Source organism: Schizosaccharomyces pombe, assembly GCF_000002945.2.
Source record: "Schizosaccharomyces pombe strain 972h- genome assembly, chromosome: I".
Taxonomy (NCBI): domain Eukaryota; kingdom Fungi; phylum Ascomycota; class Schizosaccharomycetes; order Schizosaccharomycetales; family Schizosaccharomycetaceae; genus Schizosaccharomyces; species Schizosaccharomyces pombe.
This window is the reverse complement of record NC_003424.3, coordinates 2,371,669-2,391,943: the sequence shown is the minus strand read 5'-3', so window position 1 is coordinate 2,391,943 and position 20,275 is coordinate 2,371,669. Positions and strand designations below refer to the sequence as shown.

At 34.8% G+C, this 20,275-nt stretch overlaps 10 protein-coding genes and 15 long non-coding RNA genes across 25 annotated transcripts; 13 read left to right on the top strand and 12 right to left on the bottom strand.

The window, feature by feature from the left end:
* Positions 1-2,008, bottom strand: alp21 (tubulin-specific chaperone cofactor E). Its single transcript, NM_001019178.3, has 5 exons — positions 1,704-2,008; positions 1,397-1,665; positions 1,255-1,354; positions 933-1,208; positions 1-889 (listed from the first exon to the last, which is right to left on the bottom strand). Exons 1-5 carry the CDS (start codon positions 1,856-1,858, stop codon positions 154-156), a joined length of 1,536 nt encoding a protein of 511 aa, NP_593747.1. The 5' UTR covers positions 1,859-2,008; the 3' UTR covers positions 1-153.
* On the top strand, positions 47-693 carry SPOM_SPNCRNA.3074. The gene has a single exon (NR_192442.1). It is a non-coding gene; the product is annotated as a non-coding RNA (long non-coding RNA).
* Positions 1,066-2,603, top strand: SPOM_SPNCRNA.3073. The gene has a single exon (NR_192441.1). It is a non-coding gene; the product is annotated as a non-coding RNA (long non-coding RNA).
* cbp8 lies at positions 2,035-4,408 on the bottom strand. The gene has a single exon (NM_001019177.3). It carries the CDS (start codon positions 4,209-4,211, stop codon positions 2,271-2,273), a length of 1,941 nt encoding a protein of 646 aa, NP_593746.1. The 5' UTR covers positions 4,212-4,408; the 3' UTR covers positions 2,035-2,270.
* On the top strand, positions 3,689-3,909 carry SPOM_SPNCRNA.3072. The gene has a single exon (NR_192440.1). It is a non-coding gene; the product is annotated as a non-coding RNA (long non-coding RNA).
* On the bottom strand, positions 4,290-6,226 carry SPOM_SPAC22H10.08 (uncharacterized protein). The gene is made up of 2 exons (NM_001019176.3): positions 4,679-6,226; positions 4,290-4,622 (listed from the first exon to the last, which is right to left on the bottom strand). The coding sequence occupies exons 1-2, from the start codon at positions 6,035-6,037 to the stop codon at positions 4,503-4,505; spliced, it is 1,479 nt and encodes a 492-aa protein (NP_593745.1). The 5' UTR covers positions 6,038-6,226; the 3' UTR covers positions 4,290-4,502.
* Positions 4,343-4,544, top strand: SPOM_SPNCRNA.3071. Its single transcript, NR_192439.1, has one exon. It is a non-coding gene; the product is annotated as a non-coding RNA (long non-coding RNA).
* Positions 4,701-4,994, top strand: SPOM_SPNCRNA.3070. The gene has a single exon (NR_192438.1). It is a non-coding gene; the product is annotated as a non-coding RNA (long non-coding RNA).
* Positions 5,714-6,393, top strand: SPOM_SPNCRNA.3069. The gene has a single exon (NR_192437.1). It is a non-coding gene; the product is annotated as a non-coding RNA (long non-coding RNA).
* On the bottom strand, positions 6,391-6,592 carry SPOM_SPNCRNA.3068. Its single transcript, NR_192436.1, has one exon. It is a non-coding gene; the product is annotated as a non-coding RNA (long non-coding RNA).
* SPOM_SPNCRNA.3067 lies at positions 6,521-7,030 on the top strand. Its single transcript, NR_192435.1, has one exon. It is a non-coding gene; the product is annotated as a non-coding RNA (long non-coding RNA).
* Positions 6,791-9,440, bottom strand: scd2 (Cdc42 GTPase complex scaffold subunit Scd2). Its single transcript, NM_001019175.3, has 2 exons — positions 8,764-9,440; positions 6,791-8,710 (listed from the first exon to the last, which is right to left on the bottom strand). Exons 1-2 carry the CDS (start codon positions 8,770-8,772, stop codon positions 7,109-7,111), a joined length of 1,611 nt encoding a protein of 536 aa, NP_593744.1. The 5' UTR covers positions 8,773-9,440; the 3' UTR covers positions 6,791-7,108.
* Positions 8,266-9,359, top strand: SPOM_SPNCRNA.3066. The gene has a single exon (NR_192434.1). It is a non-coding gene; the product is annotated as a non-coding RNA (long non-coding RNA).
* Positions 9,441-9,743: 303 nt separating the features above from the next.
* zym1 (metallothionein Zym1) lies at positions 9,744-10,278 on the bottom strand. The gene has a single exon (NM_001019174.3). It carries the CDS (start codon positions 10,212-10,214, stop codon positions 10,062-10,064), a length of 153 nt encoding a protein of 50 aa, NP_593743.1. The 5' UTR covers positions 10,215-10,278; the 3' UTR covers positions 9,744-10,061.
* A 64-nt stretch (positions 10,279-10,342) lies between these two features.
* SPOM_SPAC22H10.06C (uncharacterized protein) lies at positions 10,343-10,624 on the top strand (the record flags this gene model as incomplete). The annotated part of the gene is made up of 1 exon (NM_001019173.1): positions 10,343-10,624. The coding sequence occupies one exon, from the start codon at positions 10,343-10,345 to the stop codon at positions 10,622-10,624; it is 282 nt and encodes a 93-aa protein (NP_593742.1).
* An 85-nt stretch (positions 10,625-10,709) lies between these two features.
* On the top strand, positions 10,710-11,528 carry SPOM_SPNCRNA.821. The gene has a single exon (NR_151201.1). It is a non-coding gene; the product is annotated as a non-coding RNA (long non-coding RNA).
* Positions 11,529-11,644: 116 nt separating this feature from the next.
* SPOM_SPAC22H10.05C (cleavage and polyadenylation specificity factor complex subunit) lies at positions 11,645-14,267 on the top strand. Its single transcript, NM_001019172.3, has 2 exons — positions 11,645-11,772; positions 11,918-14,267. Exons 1-2 carry the CDS (start codon positions 11,701-11,703, stop codon positions 13,214-13,216), a joined length of 1,371 nt encoding a protein of 456 aa, NP_593741.1. The 5' UTR covers positions 11,645-11,700; the 3' UTR covers positions 13,217-14,267.
* Positions 13,266-14,887, bottom strand: ppa3 (protein phosphatase type 2A). Its single transcript, NM_001019171.3, has 3 exons — positions 14,429-14,887; positions 14,292-14,362; positions 13,266-14,179 (listed from the first exon to the last, which is right to left on the bottom strand). Exons 1-3 carry the CDS (start codon positions 14,587-14,589, stop codon positions 13,488-13,490), a joined length of 924 nt encoding a protein of 307 aa, NP_593740.1. The 5' UTR covers positions 14,590-14,887; the 3' UTR covers positions 13,266-13,487.
* Positions 14,888-15,391: 504 nt separating this feature from the next.
* On the top strand, positions 15,392-18,892 carry kap114 (karyopherin/importin beta family nuclear import signal receptor Kap14). Its single transcript, NM_001019170.3, has 7 exons — positions 15,392-15,664; positions 15,721-17,942; positions 17,983-18,152; positions 18,200-18,318; positions 18,361-18,531; positions 18,568-18,641; positions 18,681-18,892. The coding sequence occupies exons 1-7, from the start codon at positions 15,559-15,561 to the stop codon at positions 18,798-18,800; spliced, it is 2,982 nt and encodes a 993-aa protein (NP_593739.2). The 5' UTR covers positions 15,392-15,558; the 3' UTR covers positions 18,801-18,892.
* On the bottom strand, positions 15,754-16,425 carry SPOM_SPNCRNA.820. Its single transcript, NR_151200.1, has one exon. It is a non-coding gene; the product is annotated as a non-coding RNA (long non-coding RNA).
* On the bottom strand, positions 16,644-17,052 carry SPOM_SPNCRNA.3065. The gene has a single exon (NR_192433.1). It is a non-coding gene; the product is annotated as a non-coding RNA (long non-coding RNA).
* Positions 17,175-17,417, bottom strand: SPOM_SPNCRNA.3064. Its single transcript, NR_192432.1, has one exon. It is a non-coding gene; the product is annotated as a non-coding RNA (long non-coding RNA).
* Positions 18,174-18,817, bottom strand: SPOM_SPNCRNA.3063. The gene has a single exon (NR_192431.1). It is a non-coding gene; the product is annotated as a non-coding RNA (long non-coding RNA).
* A 151-nt stretch (positions 18,893-19,043) lies between the features above and the next one.
* On the bottom strand, positions 19,044-20,240 carry SPOM_SPAC22H10.02 (uncharacterized protein). The gene is made up of 3 exons (NM_001019169.3): positions 20,135-20,240; positions 19,979-20,067; positions 19,044-19,841 (listed from the first exon to the last, which is right to left on the bottom strand). The coding sequence occupies exons 1-3, from the start codon at positions 20,190-20,192 to the stop codon at positions 19,572-19,574; spliced, it is 417 nt and encodes a 138-aa protein (NP_593738.2). The 5' UTR covers positions 20,193-20,240; the 3' UTR covers positions 19,044-19,571.
* On the top strand, positions 19,068-19,449 carry SPOM_SPNCRNA.3062. The gene has a single exon (NR_192430.1). It is a non-coding gene; the product is annotated as a non-coding RNA (long non-coding RNA).
* Positions 20,241-20,275: the final 35 nt, after the last annotated feature.

Here is a 20,275-nt window from a genome sequence, read left to right as displayed (position 1 = left end):
AGAGTTATTGAATATTAAATATAAAAAACTTCTAATGACTAATCGCGTAAACTATAATACTAGAAAAGAGTTCGCTAAAAAGATTTTTCTGTATTTTAAAAGAAGCCGTAAAACTAGAGCATCGATTTTGGTCCTTCAAGTAATAACTTGGCTTTAGACGTTTCCACTTTCCTTTGCATATACATCGATAAAAGTACAAGTAAAAGGGAGTTCAAAGAGACGCTTTTGGTCGTCTCTGACAGTCTTTGGAGAGAAGCTTACATCTCGTTCGCTTGAAGCAAAGACAAAAGTAGACGTATGTACTGGAATTGCGAAGTGGTATGAAATTAAAGCTTTTATATCTAACAGTTTCCAATTATAATGGAGCTTTAATAACATTGTCGCACCTGAGTTAATTGACGATATTTTGATGCCCTTTGTTATGCGATTTTTAAGAATGCCAGACGTCCAGTCATTGATTGAAGCTTCCAAATGGAATTGAATGCTTGGCAACTCGTGAGATTTCCATATTTCCTCCCAGAATGGCTCTATTTTCGTAAGCTCTTCAACATCCTTAATTTCATTATCAATCACAAGCTTCCGGATGCATGAAGTGTAGTACAACTCAGCATCCAAACGCTCATTAGGTGATATATTCACATCATTCAATTTTACAAGAGAAGGAATTCGCGCAATCACCAGCAGTTTAGCTATATCAGTAGGTTTATTAAAATAAGAAAGTGTTATACGCAGGTGCTTTAAGTTTTCTAATGTACGAAGATGATCCAGAGAACGAATATCCCTAATGTTGTTTTCTGATATGTCAAGGAATGTCAATTTGTGTAAAGTGTGTACAGGTAGTTCTGCAACATCAGCGAGGGAGGTAGAAGATAAATTCAAATTGTTAATTCTTTAGATTAGAAACCTAATTCGTATTTCTCAAATATACTTACCCTTGGAACACATCAACTGCATAGCCATCAGCACTATAAAGATTGAGATTATTTGCAAGACTTAACGTTTGAAGGAACTGCAGATTTTTAAAAGATGTTGCTTTTGATAAAATTATTTCATTTGCTTCAAGGTAAAGTACTTCCAAACTGGGAAAAGTCTCTGTAATCCATTGAACATCTTTACTGTTTAGGCCACATCCATTCACTGAAAGTTGTGTTAAATGAGGAATTAAAAGAACGGTATTTGAGCTAATAAAATTTGAAAATAAGTTTGAACTGAAAGAGTTAGAATATACGTGTAGAGATAAACAAAAACACATGCTCTAGAGTTAAATTTCTTAATGAAGGAAGCTGGGAACACAATTTAAGGATTGGAAAAAATTCATGAAACAAATTTCTCGATAAATCTAAGTCGATAACTTCTACAAATTCCGTTAACATTTAGTTGAAAATAAGTGACATACCAGGTAGTATTTTAGAATACTCGTACTCTATTTCAATATCTTCAATCCTATAATTGTCTAGAATAATAACGCGCAAGCTTTTTAAATCTCTTTGCTTGCTTTGGATTTTTTCGAAACCACAGAATTCTACCTGTTTTCCACTTTTAAATTCAACAGAGGAAGGTAGGGGACTTGAATATGAATATTTTTCGTAAAGTGCTTCCAAAAATGTTCTGCATGGATCAAAAGGGAATCCTTTGTCTACAAATATTTTTCCTTCTTTTACAATTCTAATAGTTTAGTTTCTTGTCGTCAATAACAATCTTACAATGGTTTTTTGTTTCTCCAACACGTTTTAACAAACTGTTTTGCATTTACGTTTTTATCAAGTATGACTTGGTATCGATCATTGTTTCCTTCGATGGTTAATGTTACTAAAGTATTAGATATAGAAGCCCTAACCATTCCAGTGGATATATGCATTATTAATCAACGTGGGAAAGAAAATGGATTGCTATAAAAATTTGGGCAGTTTAAGTTTTTTGTTTCTTTCAAATTTTGTCTTTTATCTACAACAAAAAGTTTTAACCGCACTTTTTCTTTGCGACATAGAAGTGTTCAGTACGTAGTGATAATATAGATGGCATCAGATTTGTTAGGAAAATAGTTGGAAATACTGCTTATTATTATACGGGTTTTGATTCTAATGTCGATCTCATTTTTAAATGTGCTGCTTTATTAAGTCTCTCAATGTTAATGTAAATAATCTATTGTTGGCTGCATACCTCGTAAAGTACAACTTGATACCAATGAATATATTAATTATCAAACAATGCGTTTAAATGTATCAAGCACCAAGCACGATGTAGATTGGAAGCAGCACTATCGAGAATTATCACTTTTTTAAATGAACTGTACATAAAGGAAATGTTGCTTTTTGGGGGCGAGAACTCCATCCTGGGAGAATTCGCAATTGTTGATCTGCAACCCATTTGAGACTTCTAAAATTTACCTCGTGAATGGCAAAAAATTCGATCTCTCGGAGAACTTTGTCATTTGATAACAAAGGAAAAGAAATTATCTTTAAAAAACGAATTGCGAATTCAGTTCCCATTTTTTTGCTCAATATCGAAATCAGAGTTCTGGTCCAGTCGCTGCTATTACGGAAACAATCAACAATGTAATCAAACTGAAGCCCAGATAACCGTATATACTTTAAAGCATAACTTAATTTATTTTTTTTTAAACAATAACAAAAAAATCTGGGCAGGTTTTTTGGCATTATTTCGATTCCTCGTTTTCTGTAAAAGTCTTTTACTTCGAAGGAATTCACACCTTGTAGTAATAATAAATTAATCTTATAACGACTAACTTCGTTTAAATTTTTCTTTTTGTTTATATAATAAATACAGGCATTCAAAAAACCTTGATTCTCTTGCATTTCACCAAACATCTTCAAAAGAGAGAAAATAAAATTTTCCGGAATTTGGCCTTTATGCTCTTCCCAATTTTGATTTATTTCTTGAAAAATTAAACGATCTTTAAAGACGACAACGTAATTAGCGAGTACATTTAGCAGGCTATAGCAATTTAACAAAAAAAGCTGACGAATAGGTAAAACATGCTCCAGTAGTTTTTTGCAATCTTCTTTCTTTCTTAATAAAATAAAACGAGAAAGAAAAATTGCTTGTACGTCAGCCAAATCAGATAAATTGTAGTGATCTCGTATAATATGTAAATATGCGGAATAGACCTCCATAGAGCCTTCTACTATATTGGAAAAATTTTTGAAAAAAGAAACAAAAAACTCAATTTTTACCGGCCATCCCTTATTAAATGAGTGAATGAGCCACATTTTAAGAGAGCAGCTATTTTTAGCCGAAAGGAGAGATATAAAGACTTTATCCAGAAACTGTTCAGATGGAGTTATCCTTTCATTATCAATATGCTCCATAAGCTGAAAAAACGCACGTAAACGTAAAAAAATTTCAGCCTTCTCCATCTTCGAAAAAGCAATAGACGGTGGTAGCATAGAATTAGCTAACATGCAATGGCTCGAATTTCCATGGAAAAGACTGTAATCTCTAATGAGAAGCAAGAAAAGTGTGCGGAAATCATTAAAAGTTTTTGAATTAAGTGAAGAGCGAATATTAGCGCTTTTCAGCAGTTTTTCAACTTTGTGGTACGGTCCATCTTTTCGAAAATATATAGAAGAGAATGAACTGTCATATTTAAACAGATCAATTGTTTGCAAAATTATTTTTAAAGAAGATTTTAAGTCAGTTCTACTCAAATTTACAGTAGATACGCAAATATTCAAGGCAGCTGAAATAATGCTCTCCAGAATTCGCTTTTGCCTTTGCAAATCCGGATCTAAACGAAGCACATTATATACGAAATTTACCAGTACCTTTTTTTCGTCAGAATATTGTGAGAAAAGCAATTTTGAAAAACCATTATCTTTCGGATTTGAATAATTCGTAAACATTAGCAACTGATAATACAAGTTACTATTAACCTCAAAAACTGGGTAAAACGGATGCAGAGCTTTCAGACATTTGTTATATATTTCTGATAACTCACGTTGATATAGCAGGTCATCATCATTATAGTTTTCATAATCTCTCCAGGCCAAGGTAGAGTCTTCAGAATACTTTCTTATTAAAGATTTGAATTGTAAACTTTTTTTTGCAGAGAAAAACCGTCTGCTTAATGAAGTATTGTCTTCAAAGTACGCTTTGCAAGTGCAAAAAGAAATGTATAAGGGTTTCGACTTGACAAGAAAAGCACTTGTATTTGACAAGTTTTTTGACACTTTGCTAAGGGTTTTCAACATAAACGCATCCTAGGTTTAATCCTTTATCAAATTAATCTCCAAAGTATTCTAAGTATAAACCGATCAAAGTATCTCTAAATACAACCAACTTCAATAAAATAAAGTAAATAAAGGTTTTTGGTACGTGTATTTATGTCAATCTTTTGAACAATTTACGCGAAACGTAATAAGATTTCCTGATGTTGGCAGTTGTTGGTGGGAGCCTATTACACGTCGAGAATTTATATACATTTTTGCAATAATAAAATAACTGATGCTTAAAAGATTGTATTTTAATCCATTACTAAATAATTACTCACCATTGAAGCTAAGAAATCCGGACATGAGAAGTACACGATAGTAATCTTTTGTGTGTATGTTGTTTGCCCAATTCCAGGCACTAGTCAAACGTCCATCAATACAACTGCCAGCCTAGAGCTAGTTAGTAATTAAACAGATATATATATAGATAGATAATTTTAACTTACATCAAACCAATTGTCTGCACCAGATCCATCAAATCCGAATCTCATAAAATCGGTTAAAATAGTCTTTTTTAAATATTCTCTGCCTCCAAAAGCTGTATCAATGTAGTTAAGAAGAGAATGGTCATTTAAAGAATCTAACTCCTTGAACAATAGAACCAAGGGTGTTAAAATCCTTGGCACTTGCATATACTTGTCTATAAACAATAAGGCATTTGGAACAGCGGTATCTCCGAGATGGATTGTTGAACTTCCTATCCATGTTTCAGACTGTTCTTGAGCCGTCCGCAAAATCCTTTCCATCGCAATTCTAATGTTGGGACAAGGCTGCATTCTGTGTATTCCTTGATTGTTATCAATTAGCTTATACTCCATATCTGGGTTAGTTAACTCCAGATCACTAAGAGCCCATAATGAAAATATTTCTCCCATAATTAAAAGCCAAAGATGCAAACTTTGCACAACATAATGGTACTGTTTGTAATGACTATGCTTTAGTCTTGAGCCATTAATGGCATCAATAGCAAGAGTAAACTCATCGTCCACGGTATCTGGAGAAAAATATGCTTCTACCAAGCCTATGAGTTTGGCAATTGGATCACGATTATATCTCAAGTAACTGTTACTATCAGCAATAGAGTAGAGACACCATCGTACTTTCTCTTTTGTAATTTTGCTGCTGTAATACTTTTTTGCAATATGTTCAACAGCTCTTTCTTTCGCTTTAATATCTTTTTGAATCGCTGAGCGTGATCTATTTTCAGCGACTATTTCCATAGTAGCAATTTCGGCATAAGGATCTTCTAATGCGTTCAAAGCATCCCTTTCATTCAAAAATTCATAGACAGTCAAAATGGGTTTAAAGAGGTTAAATCCAAGTGCGTCTTGAATTTCTGGTCGCATAGAATCTTGCACAAAGTACATCAATTTCCCATAAGTAGACCCCAGTCGGTTGGGATTTAGCACTTTATAACGTCGACCTATTTCAAAAATCTTTTTAAAAAATTCGGCATGTTGTTCAAAATTTTTATGCTCAAGCAATTCTTGTCCAACTTTATAATCATAAGCAACCATGATACCCGACAAAACTGCAGTAATTCCTTTCAATTGCTGAGCCAGTCTTTTCGCTGGCGACGAAAAGCTTAGGGTATCAACGCTGTCGGTATAATCACTCACATCCAATGCAGCAGTAAGTAAATGAAGAAGCTTTCTTTCTTCATATTCAAGTCTCAAAGGAATCACTTTGGCCCTTTGCAACAACACAGGAGAAGAAAATTTCTTTTCAGGTGATTCATTACCCGTTTTAGATTCATTGGGGAGAATGGATGACAAATACAAATTCCTTAAGGCTTCAGCGTCCATGTCTATGTAAAGAATACGTTCTCATGAATTAATCATACAGGTATAAATTAAAAGGAGGAAGTATTAAAGTGAGGGAATCTTTAAAAAAAAATTTTAATTTAACATGTGTTTTTGCAATGTTGAAATAAAAGCAACTGCACAGCTGTAATTTATTGTTTTTTGATCTATATCGAAGGTTGGGCGTTCACTACTTGTCACTTCAACAGGTACTATTTTCTACCGCTATTTTAGATGCCACCATTCTAAGTATACGGAAAAGGAAATTATATGAGCATTTTTTATTTTTGAAATTTGATAAGCATTAAGGAAAGTATGCATGTAGTAAAGCAATATTTTAGATAAACTAACAAGATAAAGCGTCTTTAGTATTGGATTAAATGTATGCAGCATGTTACTTGTGGTCACATTAAATGTAAGAAATAATGTATACATAAATGAAGTAAATGTATAGAAGAAAGCGTTTCCGGCTTCCAATATCTAATTGTTTAATGAATCAACAGGTAGTTTGCAAAATTGCCTTTACCAAATTGGCTGTATATAATATACGTGATCGATATTGTAGCTGGTTCATATGAACCAATTTATTACTGCGACATGATATTGTATTACCAAATCTGCGTTGATTCAGCTGATTAAGACGTTGTCAAGAAATGTTGAACTTCTCGCAATAAAAACGTTTTTATTTTACTACTTAGGCTTACCTTTATCCCCTTTTGAAATACGTCAAATACATATATGTTTGGAGGAACAGTATCAAACAACTAATGAAAATATTCAATTGAATGATTGTGAACAAAAAGGGAGTGCATAGTTGAGATTTTTTGTTTATTTTACCTCCAAGAAAGCTAATATATAAGGAGAATAAACATTTTGCATCTTATTCGGTCGTGATTAAATACTATCCAAAAACGCATACCTCTCGAAAAAACAGACAGATATATTAGAAAGATAAAGAAAGCTATTATACCGATGAAATTAAATTAATAAAAGTAAACCATGAAAGAACGAAACGAAAAAAAAATAAAATGCAAGAACGTAATAAGAAACCCAAATCTTTAAATATACATAGTCTCAAAACCTCCGTCTTTCTGCAAAAAGTAAAACTCCTGATTCTTGAGAACATGCCTTCCGTAAATCGTCAACATTATTAAGAGGTAATACTTTATTCGCGTTCGTATCTCTGTATGACAAATGTTCACATTCTCCGAGTTTATTAGTCAATCGTTCACAAAAATCTTCAAATGAGATATCAGAGGGAACGCGCAAAGCAAAGGTTTCATCTCCTAATCTGACTTTAACTTTGCATGTCGAACCTGCAGTAGTCGGAGCTGATTCGGGAATAGAGATATTAGTAGCTTTTTCAGGAGCTTTCTCTGGCAAAGAGAAACTTAACGGTTCTCTGGGTAAGGCTTCAGGCATCGTACTAGTTGGATGAGGGGACTCAACGTCTCCGTCAAGCGGTAAGAAGAAAAGTTTGACGAGTTCATTTTCGAGTAAACGAGCTGGAAGCCTGCACATTTCCTTCAGATATACATCTAAATCCATTGCCCTTTGTGAAGATATTAATTCATTAACGTCATCAACTGGACCGGGCATGTAAGGAATAACTCGTCTTTCGTCCCCACGACCAGCTTCATTAGGAAATAACTCTAAAAACTTCGTCTGGAAATTAAAAAAGTCTTCGTAATATCTACAAAGGTTTCGATGTTTTCCATCACTCATAACGGCACGGACCAAATACCAATATTGGTCATCGCGAATCATGTAGTTTTCCACCATTGCAGCAACAACGGTAGGTTCAGAAGACATGTCTTTCTTGTTCTTAGAAGCGATGCTAGCCGTACGCGACTCCAATGTTTGCAGAGGTGTTAATTCGTTAGCGACGGAACCAGGAAAAGTGCTTGAATTGTCAGTAGCAGCTTGATATGTAACATCGTTATTAATTTGTAAATTTTCAGTGCTTGGACTTAAGCTAGGCATAGTTTGAGTTTCACCATCACTGAATTTCCCTAAAGGAATACTACTCTTTTTATAATCAGCAGCCGCACGTTTCCAATCCTCTACACGAGGTATGCAAGAAATACGTAAAACAGCCTCACTAACGTCTTTTATCACAGCTCCGGTTTTTAAATCTCGAAGTTGTATAAATGAAAGAGGAATGAGACCTGGACCCCCTAATCGTCCTATAGGTTTGGCTACTAACCACTCATGATTTGACCGAGCAATAATTATAATAGCCTCACCCGCCTTGGCTTCAAGTTCATCTGGTCGTTCAGCAGCAAAATCGAATTGCACAATTCCAAATAGCGGCTGTGAACCAGAATGGAGTTCACTGATTGAGCTCCTAGTGGTACTAGAATTGGTGGTTAAGTCTGTAAATGATATTTGCCCGCTGCCATCACTGTCTCGTTCCGATTTGACCGTTTTTCCTATCTCTTCAAAATGAGATACTGGAACAAAGCCACGAGTACCTGCAGCGGGATTACAAACTTCGTACCAAGCCTTGTCATTTTCACGACCTATAACATGAAAAAAGTCACCCTTGGCAAATGAAACTTCAGTTGCTTTACGAGCTGTGTAATCATAAAGGGCCCTAATAACTTTTCTCGGGGGTTCAATTGAAAAAGGATCTTTATCAAGAATTCGACTATGAGTTTTCCAAGTCCTTTTAATCTAGAGATGGTTAATAATTGATTAATTAACAAAAAATTTTTTTTGAAGCATACCTTTAACATAGAGACTGGAATTAGAACAAAAAGAAAGAAGGTAGTAGAACAAAATTTGAAATTATATTACAATAATCTCAGAAAGATTCTAACTATTAGAATTCCCTGCAACAAAAAGATTTAACTTAATTTTCATAAAACGATCAAGTGGAAATTATAATTACAGACAAACTGTTAAAGCGATAACCTACTGTAAGGGTATATGAATTAAGATCCGAGATAGCAAAAGGAATGTATGAAGAAAAGGCAAAAAGAATGGCACGGATTTAAAGAAAGCAATATATTGTAAATGAATCAATAATTAATTTCCAAACACTTTGAAAACGCTGTCGTTTTTATGAAAGATGAGTATACAGGATATAATATTCTCACAAAACAGACAAAATCGATTTGTTAGCACGTTGTAATTAGAAAGAACGAAGAAGCTAGCAGACACTCAATTATAGTGACTGAACTGCTGAGCCCTGAAAGATAGATGAAGGAAGAAAAGGACGGGAAAAGAGGCTTAATATAGAACAATGAGAGTTGGTCCAAGCAGCAAAGTAATATATTAGAAGAATACAAACTCAACAATTTTAAACAAGGAAACGTATTAAAATTTTTCCCAACTGACTCTCTTATTAATTTCCCTCTTACCAAGTATAAAATTACAGATCTACAACTTCTATGTTCAAGTTACCTTTCAGTTAATTCTGGAAGTGAATTTTGTCGCGTAGCATTGTAGTTCACTATCGTAATTATATTATAATGAGTATTAAACAGTTTAAAGGATTACGCGCTATTAGCGTTCGCTATGAAAAATAGATTCCGTAGTTACCCAAATATAATGTATACATTTGCTTTACAGAGCTTAACTTAGCAATGGTATAGAAGGAAGAAACAAACGTTCGTTAGTGCCGTTAAAATATTAAGACATAATTTTGGTTGAATTGATACAGAGTATCTTTTTTTGCACATAAAACTAATTTATTGTGGAAAAGAATCCACAATAGTGGACGATTTTCCAAGAAGATGATGCCCTTACTCTACGCTAAGCAAAAATAGCTGTTGAAAATAAATCAATTTATGATTTCATTATTATTCATAACAATCATATCTTAAGAGTTGAGTTGTAAGTAAGAATGCTCTGTAAAAAAGTAGCAATGTAGTAGGATCAAGACATCAGGGCGATTCGTTGGTCCATAATAGTATTGTTTTCTCGACTGATGCTTCGAAAAACAATAAGACGAGGCGGACATTGCTTTATGGATGAAATATTTCGTCAAGGCCAGAACTACAGTCCGTAAATCTCATATAGATTACTTCGAAGCACATTTGCAAGAAGAGCACTTGCAGTTATCAACAGCGCTGCTCTTGCAACCACAAGACTCTTTGCAATCTTGGCAACCGCACTTGGATTGGCAGTCGCAAGGCTTGCCTTGTTTGCTCTTACATTGGGTAGTGTGTTCCATCGTTGAAAGTTTGTTAGGGTGATATGAGTTGTTGAAAGTCGATTGTCTCAAGCACGCTTAAAGTGGTAAAAAAGGTGAGAGTAGGGTGCCTTTATATACATTTTCCAAGCTAAAGGATTGACAGTATCATGTCATGTCGATATAGGATCTGCAGGGATATTTGGAGAGGCAAATGCATATACGTATTTAGATGTTTGTACACAAATCATGCTGTTGTTTCATGGAACCAAACAAATGAAGTGATTGGACTTTACAAAGCAAATGAACATAAATTTATGAATAATAGAAAACAATCTCATATTAAGAATGGGTTAGTTGTATCATATTCAATATTATATCCAGTTGGTAAAGGTAGATCTCTGCGTAGTACTGGTGTTGTTTTGATTCTGGGTCCTGTTAAGGAATATTAACACTTTACATCATCTGATACTCGGGTTCCGTTCGTATCGCCACAATAGTTCCCGCCAAAAGGTAGGTGCCGCAATGGCTTTACTCCAAGATTCTAAATTCATACAGACTAGCTATGCCTTCCAACTGAATAAATATCAGACTTGAGGGCATATATGAGGAGGGTGTGGCAGAATTCACTTTTGTCCGTCAAATTCACTATTAACATTGGTTATAAAATACGCAAAAGTAAGTCTTTACGAGTTTAGTAAAAGCTGAAACTGATAGTTCTACAGTTTTCCTACTTTCTAGAATTCTCTGTTTCTGCAAACTTTAACTTAAAATTACATTGAAAACATTGGTTAAATTCGTTTGTTTACATTTATTTCTAAGCATAAAGTTTTTGGATTTATGCATCTTATCTATGTTTATGTACTCCTTTATCAGTAGATTTTATATTGACAGATAGATTGAGTATATAGTTGTTTACATGTTTAATCGCGTGGTGAAGCTTCTAGCAAAATAAAACATCGAGCGTTTATTAATAGTGAATAGAAATTAGGCATAAGAACAACTGAGGCATTGCACAACTTATAAATGTCTACGCGGAAGCTCATCACGAACTTTTGGTATTAGTTATTCGTTACGCTAGTATTATACTCTCTTTTCCATGTTTATTTCTTTCGCTTGAAGAGTGGATTATACACACATTGTATCCACTTATTTGCACAGGAAGTATTACAAGTGGACCTTTTCAGGTTCGGTCAGTAAGTTTTAACGCATGCTATCTTGCATTTTAAACAACTTTCCCTTTAACAGAATCACATATTGTACGAACTTATGGGCCTAAAAATATACTTATTTTCTGTCATAAGTCGTCCAGTATAAGATAATATAGCATCATAATAAAAACTCAACTGTGGCACATATCGTTATATTGACTACCCTTCAGTAGCTAACATTTTACGAAGTATCATATTCTTCGTTATCTGCACTTCAGATGGAGTTAGTATACCATAGTTTTCGTAGCTTCTCTTGTCTTCATCCTGAACAGTCAGCGGTCTCAGCTGCTGCTTAGATCCATTTATATTTTTAAGAAATGAAAGAAATTTTCATTCCGAAAGAGTGTGAATGGAGATTTGAGGTCGACGAACCGGCAATTCAAATTCGAGTAAGTTCGTGGTGATATTGTTGTTTACGACATGAAGTAGCTTACTTTTGCTACTTCAGATTCTAGCAAATATTTACTTAATTTATTTAACTCTTTCTTTAAATTTTTTTTTTCTTTCTTGGAAGTATTTTCCTAACATGTTTAGCTCGTGTCTGGAAATGCAGAATATTTTGGCACTGAATTGGCTTTAGGTCCACCATATCATTTTACTCGTGTTAAAGGAGCGATATATACATGGCAGGGATGTACTTTAGAAGTTGAAGGTGAACCGTCCGTTGAGTATGTTGCTGAAGAAACTCCTATGAGTACATATCTAAATTTGCATTTTGCTTTGGAAGGCCTTAGATTACAAGCCGAAAATGCCGCTGCAAATGATGAGTCTTCATATGGACCGTGTGTTTGCCTCATTGGCCCAAGAAGTTGTGGTAAAACAAGTGTCTTGAAGATTTTAGAATCATACGCTTTGAAACAATCTCGACATCCAATTTGTGTTAACCTTGATCCTACTCAACCAATGTTGGCTCTCCCTGGGTCTATTTCTGCATTTCACAATGCCACTATTCTTGACATTCAGGATGCTGATGGCTTTGGTGCAAGCACATCTACTGGTCCTACTCACGTTCTTGCCAAAGTACCACTGGTATATAACTTTGGTTTGGATTCACCACTTGATAATCCTAAGCTTTATAAGCTTTCATTATCTAGGCTAGCTTTGGCGGTGCATTCTAGAATGTCCCAAAGTAAAGATGCCCGAGTGTCTGGTTGTTTGGTAGATACTTCATCCATTCAAGAAAATGCTGAGAAGTATCAGGATATCCTTCATTCTATAATTACAGACTTCCGCATTAACATTATTATTGTACTTGGTTCAGAGAGATTGTACAGCAGTATGAAACGTAAGTATGCTGATGCGACCTGGTTGTCTGTGGTGAAAGTTTCATCAAGTGGTGGTTGTATTGATCGCGAAGAAGAATGGATTCAACAATTTCAGGCTCGTTGCATTAAGCAATACTTTTATGGTGATGATCGGATGCCTCTTTCTCCTTTGTCTATGATAGTTGATTCCACCCAACTGGTAGTGTATCGTGTTTTGGAGGCGTCTGAAAGCGGACCTAAGTCTTCTGTCCTTCCTTTAGGGTTTGAAGAAGAAAATACTCAATCTGAAAAGCAAGATGGAAATACATCTTTAAGATTACATGGCAAGGGCGAATTTTTGGAGCGAATTAGTACTGAAGCAATGACCATTTTACAAAACTCCATTTTAGCAGTTTCAAGTGTCGGCGAAGATGAAGATGAAGCAACAGTTGTTGACTCATGTATCATAGGATATGTGTTTGTTTCGGACGTTGATGATGTTAAAAACAGAATGACTCTTTTGTCTCCAGTTCCTGAACAACTTCCCAGCAATGCTTTAATAATGGGAACTTGCAAATGGCAGGAGTAAATTCAACGTTTAATGTTACACGAGCTTATTATACATGTTCCTAGAGTACTAAAAATTATGCAAATTATATCATTTATATATATTCGTTAGATAAACTTATTTTTTTGTTAAAAAACAAGCATGATGCGCTGTTCTGTAATTCTAGGTTTACAAAGCACGACGATTAATGAACGATGATTTGAAAATATTATATATAATGCCGACAGTAACTTCATAAAGGATAGATTGAAAGAGGCTAGAAAAAAATTAACATTTGTCAATTCAGGTCCAGCTAAAGGAAATATTCCGCTGTCACTTTTGCAGCTGGCTCCACAAAAGGCGTTTCTTGATTAGGAGCTGCATCAAAAACATTAAAAAATCTTGATTGATCTGTGTCGATCTGAAGGATGCTAGCCAAGTTGGCACATCTGTAACAGTAATTTGGGGCAGACCACACTGTCGATAATTTTTTTTCAAACAATATTTGATAACCTTCGCTGCATAGTTGATGAGCTCGTAAGATGTGCTTCATATTGTTGTATTCTAGAAATTTTGTTACAATAACTTCACCGAAAGAAAAACCTGCACCACGGGGCGAAAGTGAAAATTCTTGCACGCTAGGATCCGGATCCGACCACACGAGATCGGCCATAGGTCCCTCGTGTGGGAATTCTCTAAACCTGTCTAAGACAAGGATTTGATCTATGTGCTGAATACTAGGAGAAAGTCCACCATGAACACAAAAAATAGTGTCATCAATTGTTGCAGAAAGTGTTAGGAAATCAAAGATATCGGTAAAATATTTCCAAACATTAGCATTACCGTATTTTCTTAAGCATTCTGAATAAAATCCATAGGTTTGGGTTATTCCTCTGGACTCATGGTTTCCGCGCAAAAGAGTAATCCTCTTTGGATACCGTAACTTGAGACATATCAAAAGGGTTATAGTTTCTATACTATAATAGCCCCGATCAACATAATCACCTTCAAATAGTTAGCAACGAATAATAAAGCATGTGCTGTGTTCTCAATGTTCAGTTTTAATGATTTGTAGTAATCAGCTAATGTGATTCTAATGAACATCATTTTAACTTACCGAGAAAAAGATAGTTTGTGTATGGGCATGGGCCTCCTATACGAAAGATTTCAAGTAGATCATCAAATTGGCTATATACTTTGTAAGCAGAATGTCCACAAAGAATGAACTTTTTGCAATATTGAATCTATGCATACCCATGAATATCACCAACCACGGTAATGGGAGTAGACAACCTGACAACATTGCTTTCTTGCATTAAAACTTCCTTTGCGAGAGAACAAAGATAAGCAATAACGGACTCAGCAATCAATTGTTTTTCATATAATCTCTCTATTATGTTATCGAGGTCAATCATCTTTAGGAATTTCCGTGAAACTAGTGAGATTTATTAAAATACAAAAACAATGTCTTGCACCGTTTTGTATTGGATATATATAATTTAAGAAGACACAAACAGTGCTTGGCTAGGGAAAATTTCACCCAAGGTTTGTATCAGTCTAATCGGCTTTGACCGGATACGCTTCGAAAAACAAAGGATTAAGCACTTCTTATATGGAAAGCTTACGCGTTACTTCTCTTTATTTGCACGCATTAGAAAAATTCCACTAAAATGTTGTATGTGTCAGTTTTATGAAATTTGGAGGTTGGTTTCTGACTTGTCAGTGATCGAAACTACACGATTAATACATAATACTGTGTAGTTCGCCAATGAGATTTTAAGTTAAGAAAGCCTCTAATGGTATACCCAAAGAACAAAAATTACATAATGCTTGAAAAACGTGTTAAAATTCTTTCAGACATTCTATATGAATATCTGTCTCTTCTGCTGAAAAGGTTTAGTGCTTCTCTCGTTTCAGACCATCAGATAAATATTTCGGTTGAAAATAAGCGATAATTGATTAGGTATATTCTTGTATTCAAAGATCAGTCGGTCATTAAAAAACTCAGTTATGCAATACATTAAAATATAAGGAAAATCAAGAATGAAAATAGTAATAGTTACATGGCCTTTCTTTTTAATTTTTTTTTTAAATGAACAACAATACAAGCAATTATTGTTTCAATTAACACTATTTTGTTAGACATTAGCAATTTAAGTGACAATGTCACCTATTTACCATCCACTTCTTTGAACATGAATTTCCTAGTAACATTTCACTCTTAGTAGTACCTGCATTATACCTGCATAAAAAATTATTAAATACAGCCATTTTTAAGGGGTTAACTATACCCGTCTGTACATAAATATATTTATTATTATCTACTTTCTTTAAGCAGATAGCATCAAAACCTACCAATTGTTTAACGTCTATTATCACGCTAAATGGTTGAAAGCAAAATCATTAAGCTGCTTGAACAAGTGCAATCTGCTGATCCTAATTCAAGAATACAAGCCGAATTGGGGTTACGAGACCTTGAGAAATATCACGGTATGCTACTTAAGCTATAAACTAACCGAAAAAATTACTAACTATCTTTTACGAAGATTTTGCTGCGAAGTTAACAGATATCGCATCTTCTGGTGCTTCTGTTCCTTTAAGACAAGGTTCTCTCATTTATTTACAAAGATATATTGTTCACCATTGGTCTCCACTGTTTGAGCAATTTCAAGATGGACCGATACCCGATGAAAATGTCAAAAAACATGTCAGAGAAACACTATTACATCTTTTAGTGAGCCTTGACAATTTCACTTTAATCAAGGCTGTGGCATATGCTGTTTCTCTAATTGCAAACGTGGATTATCCCGATGAATGGCCAGAAGTTGTACCGGCCGTTCTGCATCTTTTACAATCTACTAATGAAAACTCTATTAATGCTTCACTGGATGTTCTGGACGAGCTTGTAGATGAGTCCCTTGTTGAAGAACAGTTCTTTATTATTGCACCTCAACTTGCATCCATTCTCTATCAGTTTATATTTTCCGCTCCCCCTAATGATTCCATGAGGATGTTGCAAGCTAGAGGAATTAAACTGTTTCGTTCTTGCCTAGAACTTATTGAGATTTATAAAGAAACGAAAGCTGAACATGTTCGTGTATTTCTTGAACAAATACTTCCCCCTTGGATGGATATGTTCTCGCACAAGTTTGAAGTTTCCCTCGTTGATGATCGACAAGTTATTTTACCTGATTCCTGTGGTTATTTTTGTATCATGGGAGAAATTGCTATGACTCTTACAAAACTTCGCGAATTGTTTCCTTCTAAATTGACACCGTACGTTGTGACCTTCGTCGAACTTGTTTGGAATATTATAGAAAAGTTACTAGATCCATATATACGAGAAGTTGTTTTTAGCGATGGTTTAGATGATTCAGCATTTGGTGATAAATACCCTATTCGTTATTTAGTTGAACTACTGCTATTCGTTTCTGTAGCTTTGCAAAGCAAGTTTGTTCAAAACTTGTTTGTCAGTAATACGGTCCCCGTACCTCCTTTACCTCCTTGCATTCCACTTCTGGTGCAATATACGCAACTACCTAAGCATCAAATTGAAGTATATGAAAGCGATGTCAGTGAATATATCGCAAACGAATTTTCTATGGATTTTGCTAGTGATACGGTTCGCGGTGCCGCCATCAGCGTACTAAGTGCATTTGAAGAGCATACCACTTTACCAATCCAGCAAAGTCTACGAGAAATGTCCGCGACTTACATATTAAACAATGAAATCAATTGGATATATCAAGAAGCCCTCTTGTATGCATGTTGTTCCGTGGATGCTGCTTCAGATGACACTTATGATGATTACTTGGACCCCATATACGAGGCTATCAAAGTCCGTATTGATTACTCCGATGCTCCAATTTTACTTCTTTCTAGGTTTTTCCTCTTTATCGGATATTTCTCTGAAAGCACCGTAGTAGCCTCTCAATTTTTCCAAATAATAATGAATAATTTGGTTAATGCTTTACAAGTTGATACTGTACAGTATGCTGCTATGAAAGCTATTGAGCGCTTTTGTTCAGTCGGAAAAGTCAAACCGATACTTTCTTTGCAGCCGATGATTTTGGAAGTTCTTTCTCAGTATGCTTCGAAGTCAAGCGATGAAGCTCTTGTATTACTTGTGGAAGCTATTTCTTCTGCGGTAAAACTTGATTGTGCAAAGGCTGCTGAATTAGGTAATTCTGTTATTCCACTTCTATTTAATTTGGTTGCTACGAACGCTTCTGATCCTTACATCTGTGGAATTATTGAAGACACCTTTGAGGACATTATCCATGCGGCAAATAACTATGAAAGTATGTGTGAAATTACTTTGCCAGAACTATTACAGGTCCTGAATCAAGAAGACCCGATTATGGTTAATATTGGGGCTACCTTGCTTTCTTGTTTGATTCGTGCAGGTCCTTCACCACTTCCTAATGGATTTGTTGGATATGTCTTGCCCCCTGTTTATAAGATTACTCAAATTCATTCTGGAGACACAGAACTGCTTCAGTTATCTCAGGAAATTCTTAAGGGGCTTTTGGAAAAGGACACACCACAATTATTGGAAACGGAGATTTCAGGTAGTAGTGGCTTTCAATACATTCTTTTTATTTTGCATCAGTTACTTGACAAAGAGAGTGATGATTCCGCCTGCTTTTTAGTTGGGCCTATCTTACTTGAATTGGCTGATCACGCAAGTCAAATGGTCGATCTTCAGTCCATTCTTCTTTCTTGCATTAAGAGATTGGCAATAGCTGAACAACCACGGTTTATTCAAGTAAGTTCTTATTGAATACCTGTTTCTGACTTTTATTTAGAGTATAATTTACGTTTTTGCCAAATTAATTGTTAAGGACTCTTTGGGAATGATGCACTTCTTGACATCGTCTTTATTAAATGAACAAGGGCTAACGGCTTTTGAAGTACTTATGACCGTTTGGTGTGACAACTTTGTTTATTTTAGCAACTTCAAAAACATTTCTATAATGTATGTCCTTATATTATTTGATGCTTATATAAATTCTAACCTGAAAGTTGTATTGCTATGACTAAAATTTATTCTTTTGACAGTCCTCTACTTGATTCAGTTCAAGTTAAAGGTGAACTTATCTCTCATTCTAATCGCATTATAACCCGGTCGCAGTCTAAACTTCGTATGTTAAAAGCTTTTGATAGTTTTCATTAACCAAAACTAGATCCCGAGGAATATTCATATGTAAGCGTTGGAGAAAAAATATTGCGACTACTTTCAGAGGAATTTGTTTCGTTGTCTAAAGATGCAATTGTTGAAGAAGTTTCCGATGATGGAGCGGATGATTGGGATGACGGTCCTATCAGTGCAGAGACGTTTGGGCTATCAGCTAATGGTACGCGAGACCTTTAAAAGAAAAGGCTAACAATAGATGTTAACGAATTGTCCAAAGATGAATTTTCTGGCGTAGACAATTCAGAAGATGAGGATAATACTGATTTGCAGGTGGGTTAAAGTTTTGGTTTTTAGGGCTAACATTTTTAGTTTTATCTTCTAGAGTTTTTTAAGGAAGCTATGAAAAGCAATCTGCACAATATCAACGAGGTTGTTTTTAGACTACCTCAGGAAGAACAGGATGCGCTCGTTCAAATTAAAGAAAAATAAAGGTGTAAAGGATTTAAAAAATCAAGAATACCTGAACGATTTCCAATAGTTTACTTGCACTATAACATTTACTAATATCATGTGCATTAAAAGGAAAGTAGGGTAAAATTATACCTTTCAGAGTACTTAAGGCTCTAGGTATAAGGTCAAAAGGATTATTTAAGCTGAAAGGGACTAAAGTATATGAAGAATAAAGTTGGTAAATTAATTCTTTCAAAAGATACATTTTTTAAATTAAAATAAACAGACAAACTTAGTTCATTATAAACATAAAAACAAGGTTATATAATACCAATAATTACCATTTTATTGGAGAGAGTATGATGGTAATTATTAACAAAGTGCAGATAAACGAGCATGAAATAAGGTCTTATCTGGAGATTAATATGGCACAAGTAAATGAGCATTTCAATATGAAAATAATTAAGACTGAAAAAGAACAAAATTAGGTAAATCGGCATTAAAATATGCCACCGTATATCTATGCAAAAATTCAAGAAACACCAGGTCAGCAAGCTACCGAAAGGTAAAAGTCACAAAAAGGAACGGGATTATTTCGTAAAATCAAGGGAATCCATAGTCAAAAGAAAACTAAAAACAAAGGATATGTAAAAAGCATGCAGTGCAACCATAGAATCATAAAACAGATAACAACCAATGATATACAAATAAGTTAAATAACAGAAATAGAAGATATGCCAGAATTTAAATACGTAAAAATGCACAAAGGCACGCCTATAAACATATTGCTAAAACAAAAGAGTACAAACTTTACCACATTTGCTTAGCACGTGAGCTCGAAACAGCGCCAGCAAGTACAGCAGGAGCACGAGTCACAGGATCAATAATTGGTATACCAGAAGATTTCCGAGTACGTGAACCGACGTTTTGATGTAATCCAGATAAAGGATGATGGGTGTAATTAGAAACCCCTGGGTGTACATTAGGAAGTACATTAGGATACAAATTGGGGGTCATGGGCGAAAGCGAAGGAGAACTGCTAGTAGGTGATAGACCAGTAGACTGATAAATAGATACTAACTAAACCAATAAAGTTAGTACGCACGCTTTTATTCCTCTATGAATAAAAAGTATATGGTACAAAACAGAAATGTAATGGCAATGAGCACTTCAGGCTTGACTCAGGAACATAATTTTCAATTTGTTTTAAAACCTACCTCTTCGTCTGAAAGAGATGGACAAAACTCCAAATCATCTTCCATATCGAATGTCCTTGCTTTCTCAAAGGAAGCACGAAAATCATTCACTAGTTCAACAGTTAGCAGAGGATCACCACACGCACATTTAGAACTAATTAGCTCTCAAAAGCTTACATTGATAGCCATAAGGAATATTCTGGTATCCTAAATTGTTCTTGTAATAAAACGCCATTTTGTATTGTAATTGTTGAGGTGAATTTAAAATATGAGTATTGGAAGTAGAGAGACCCATCGGGATGGAAGGTTAAGCATAAG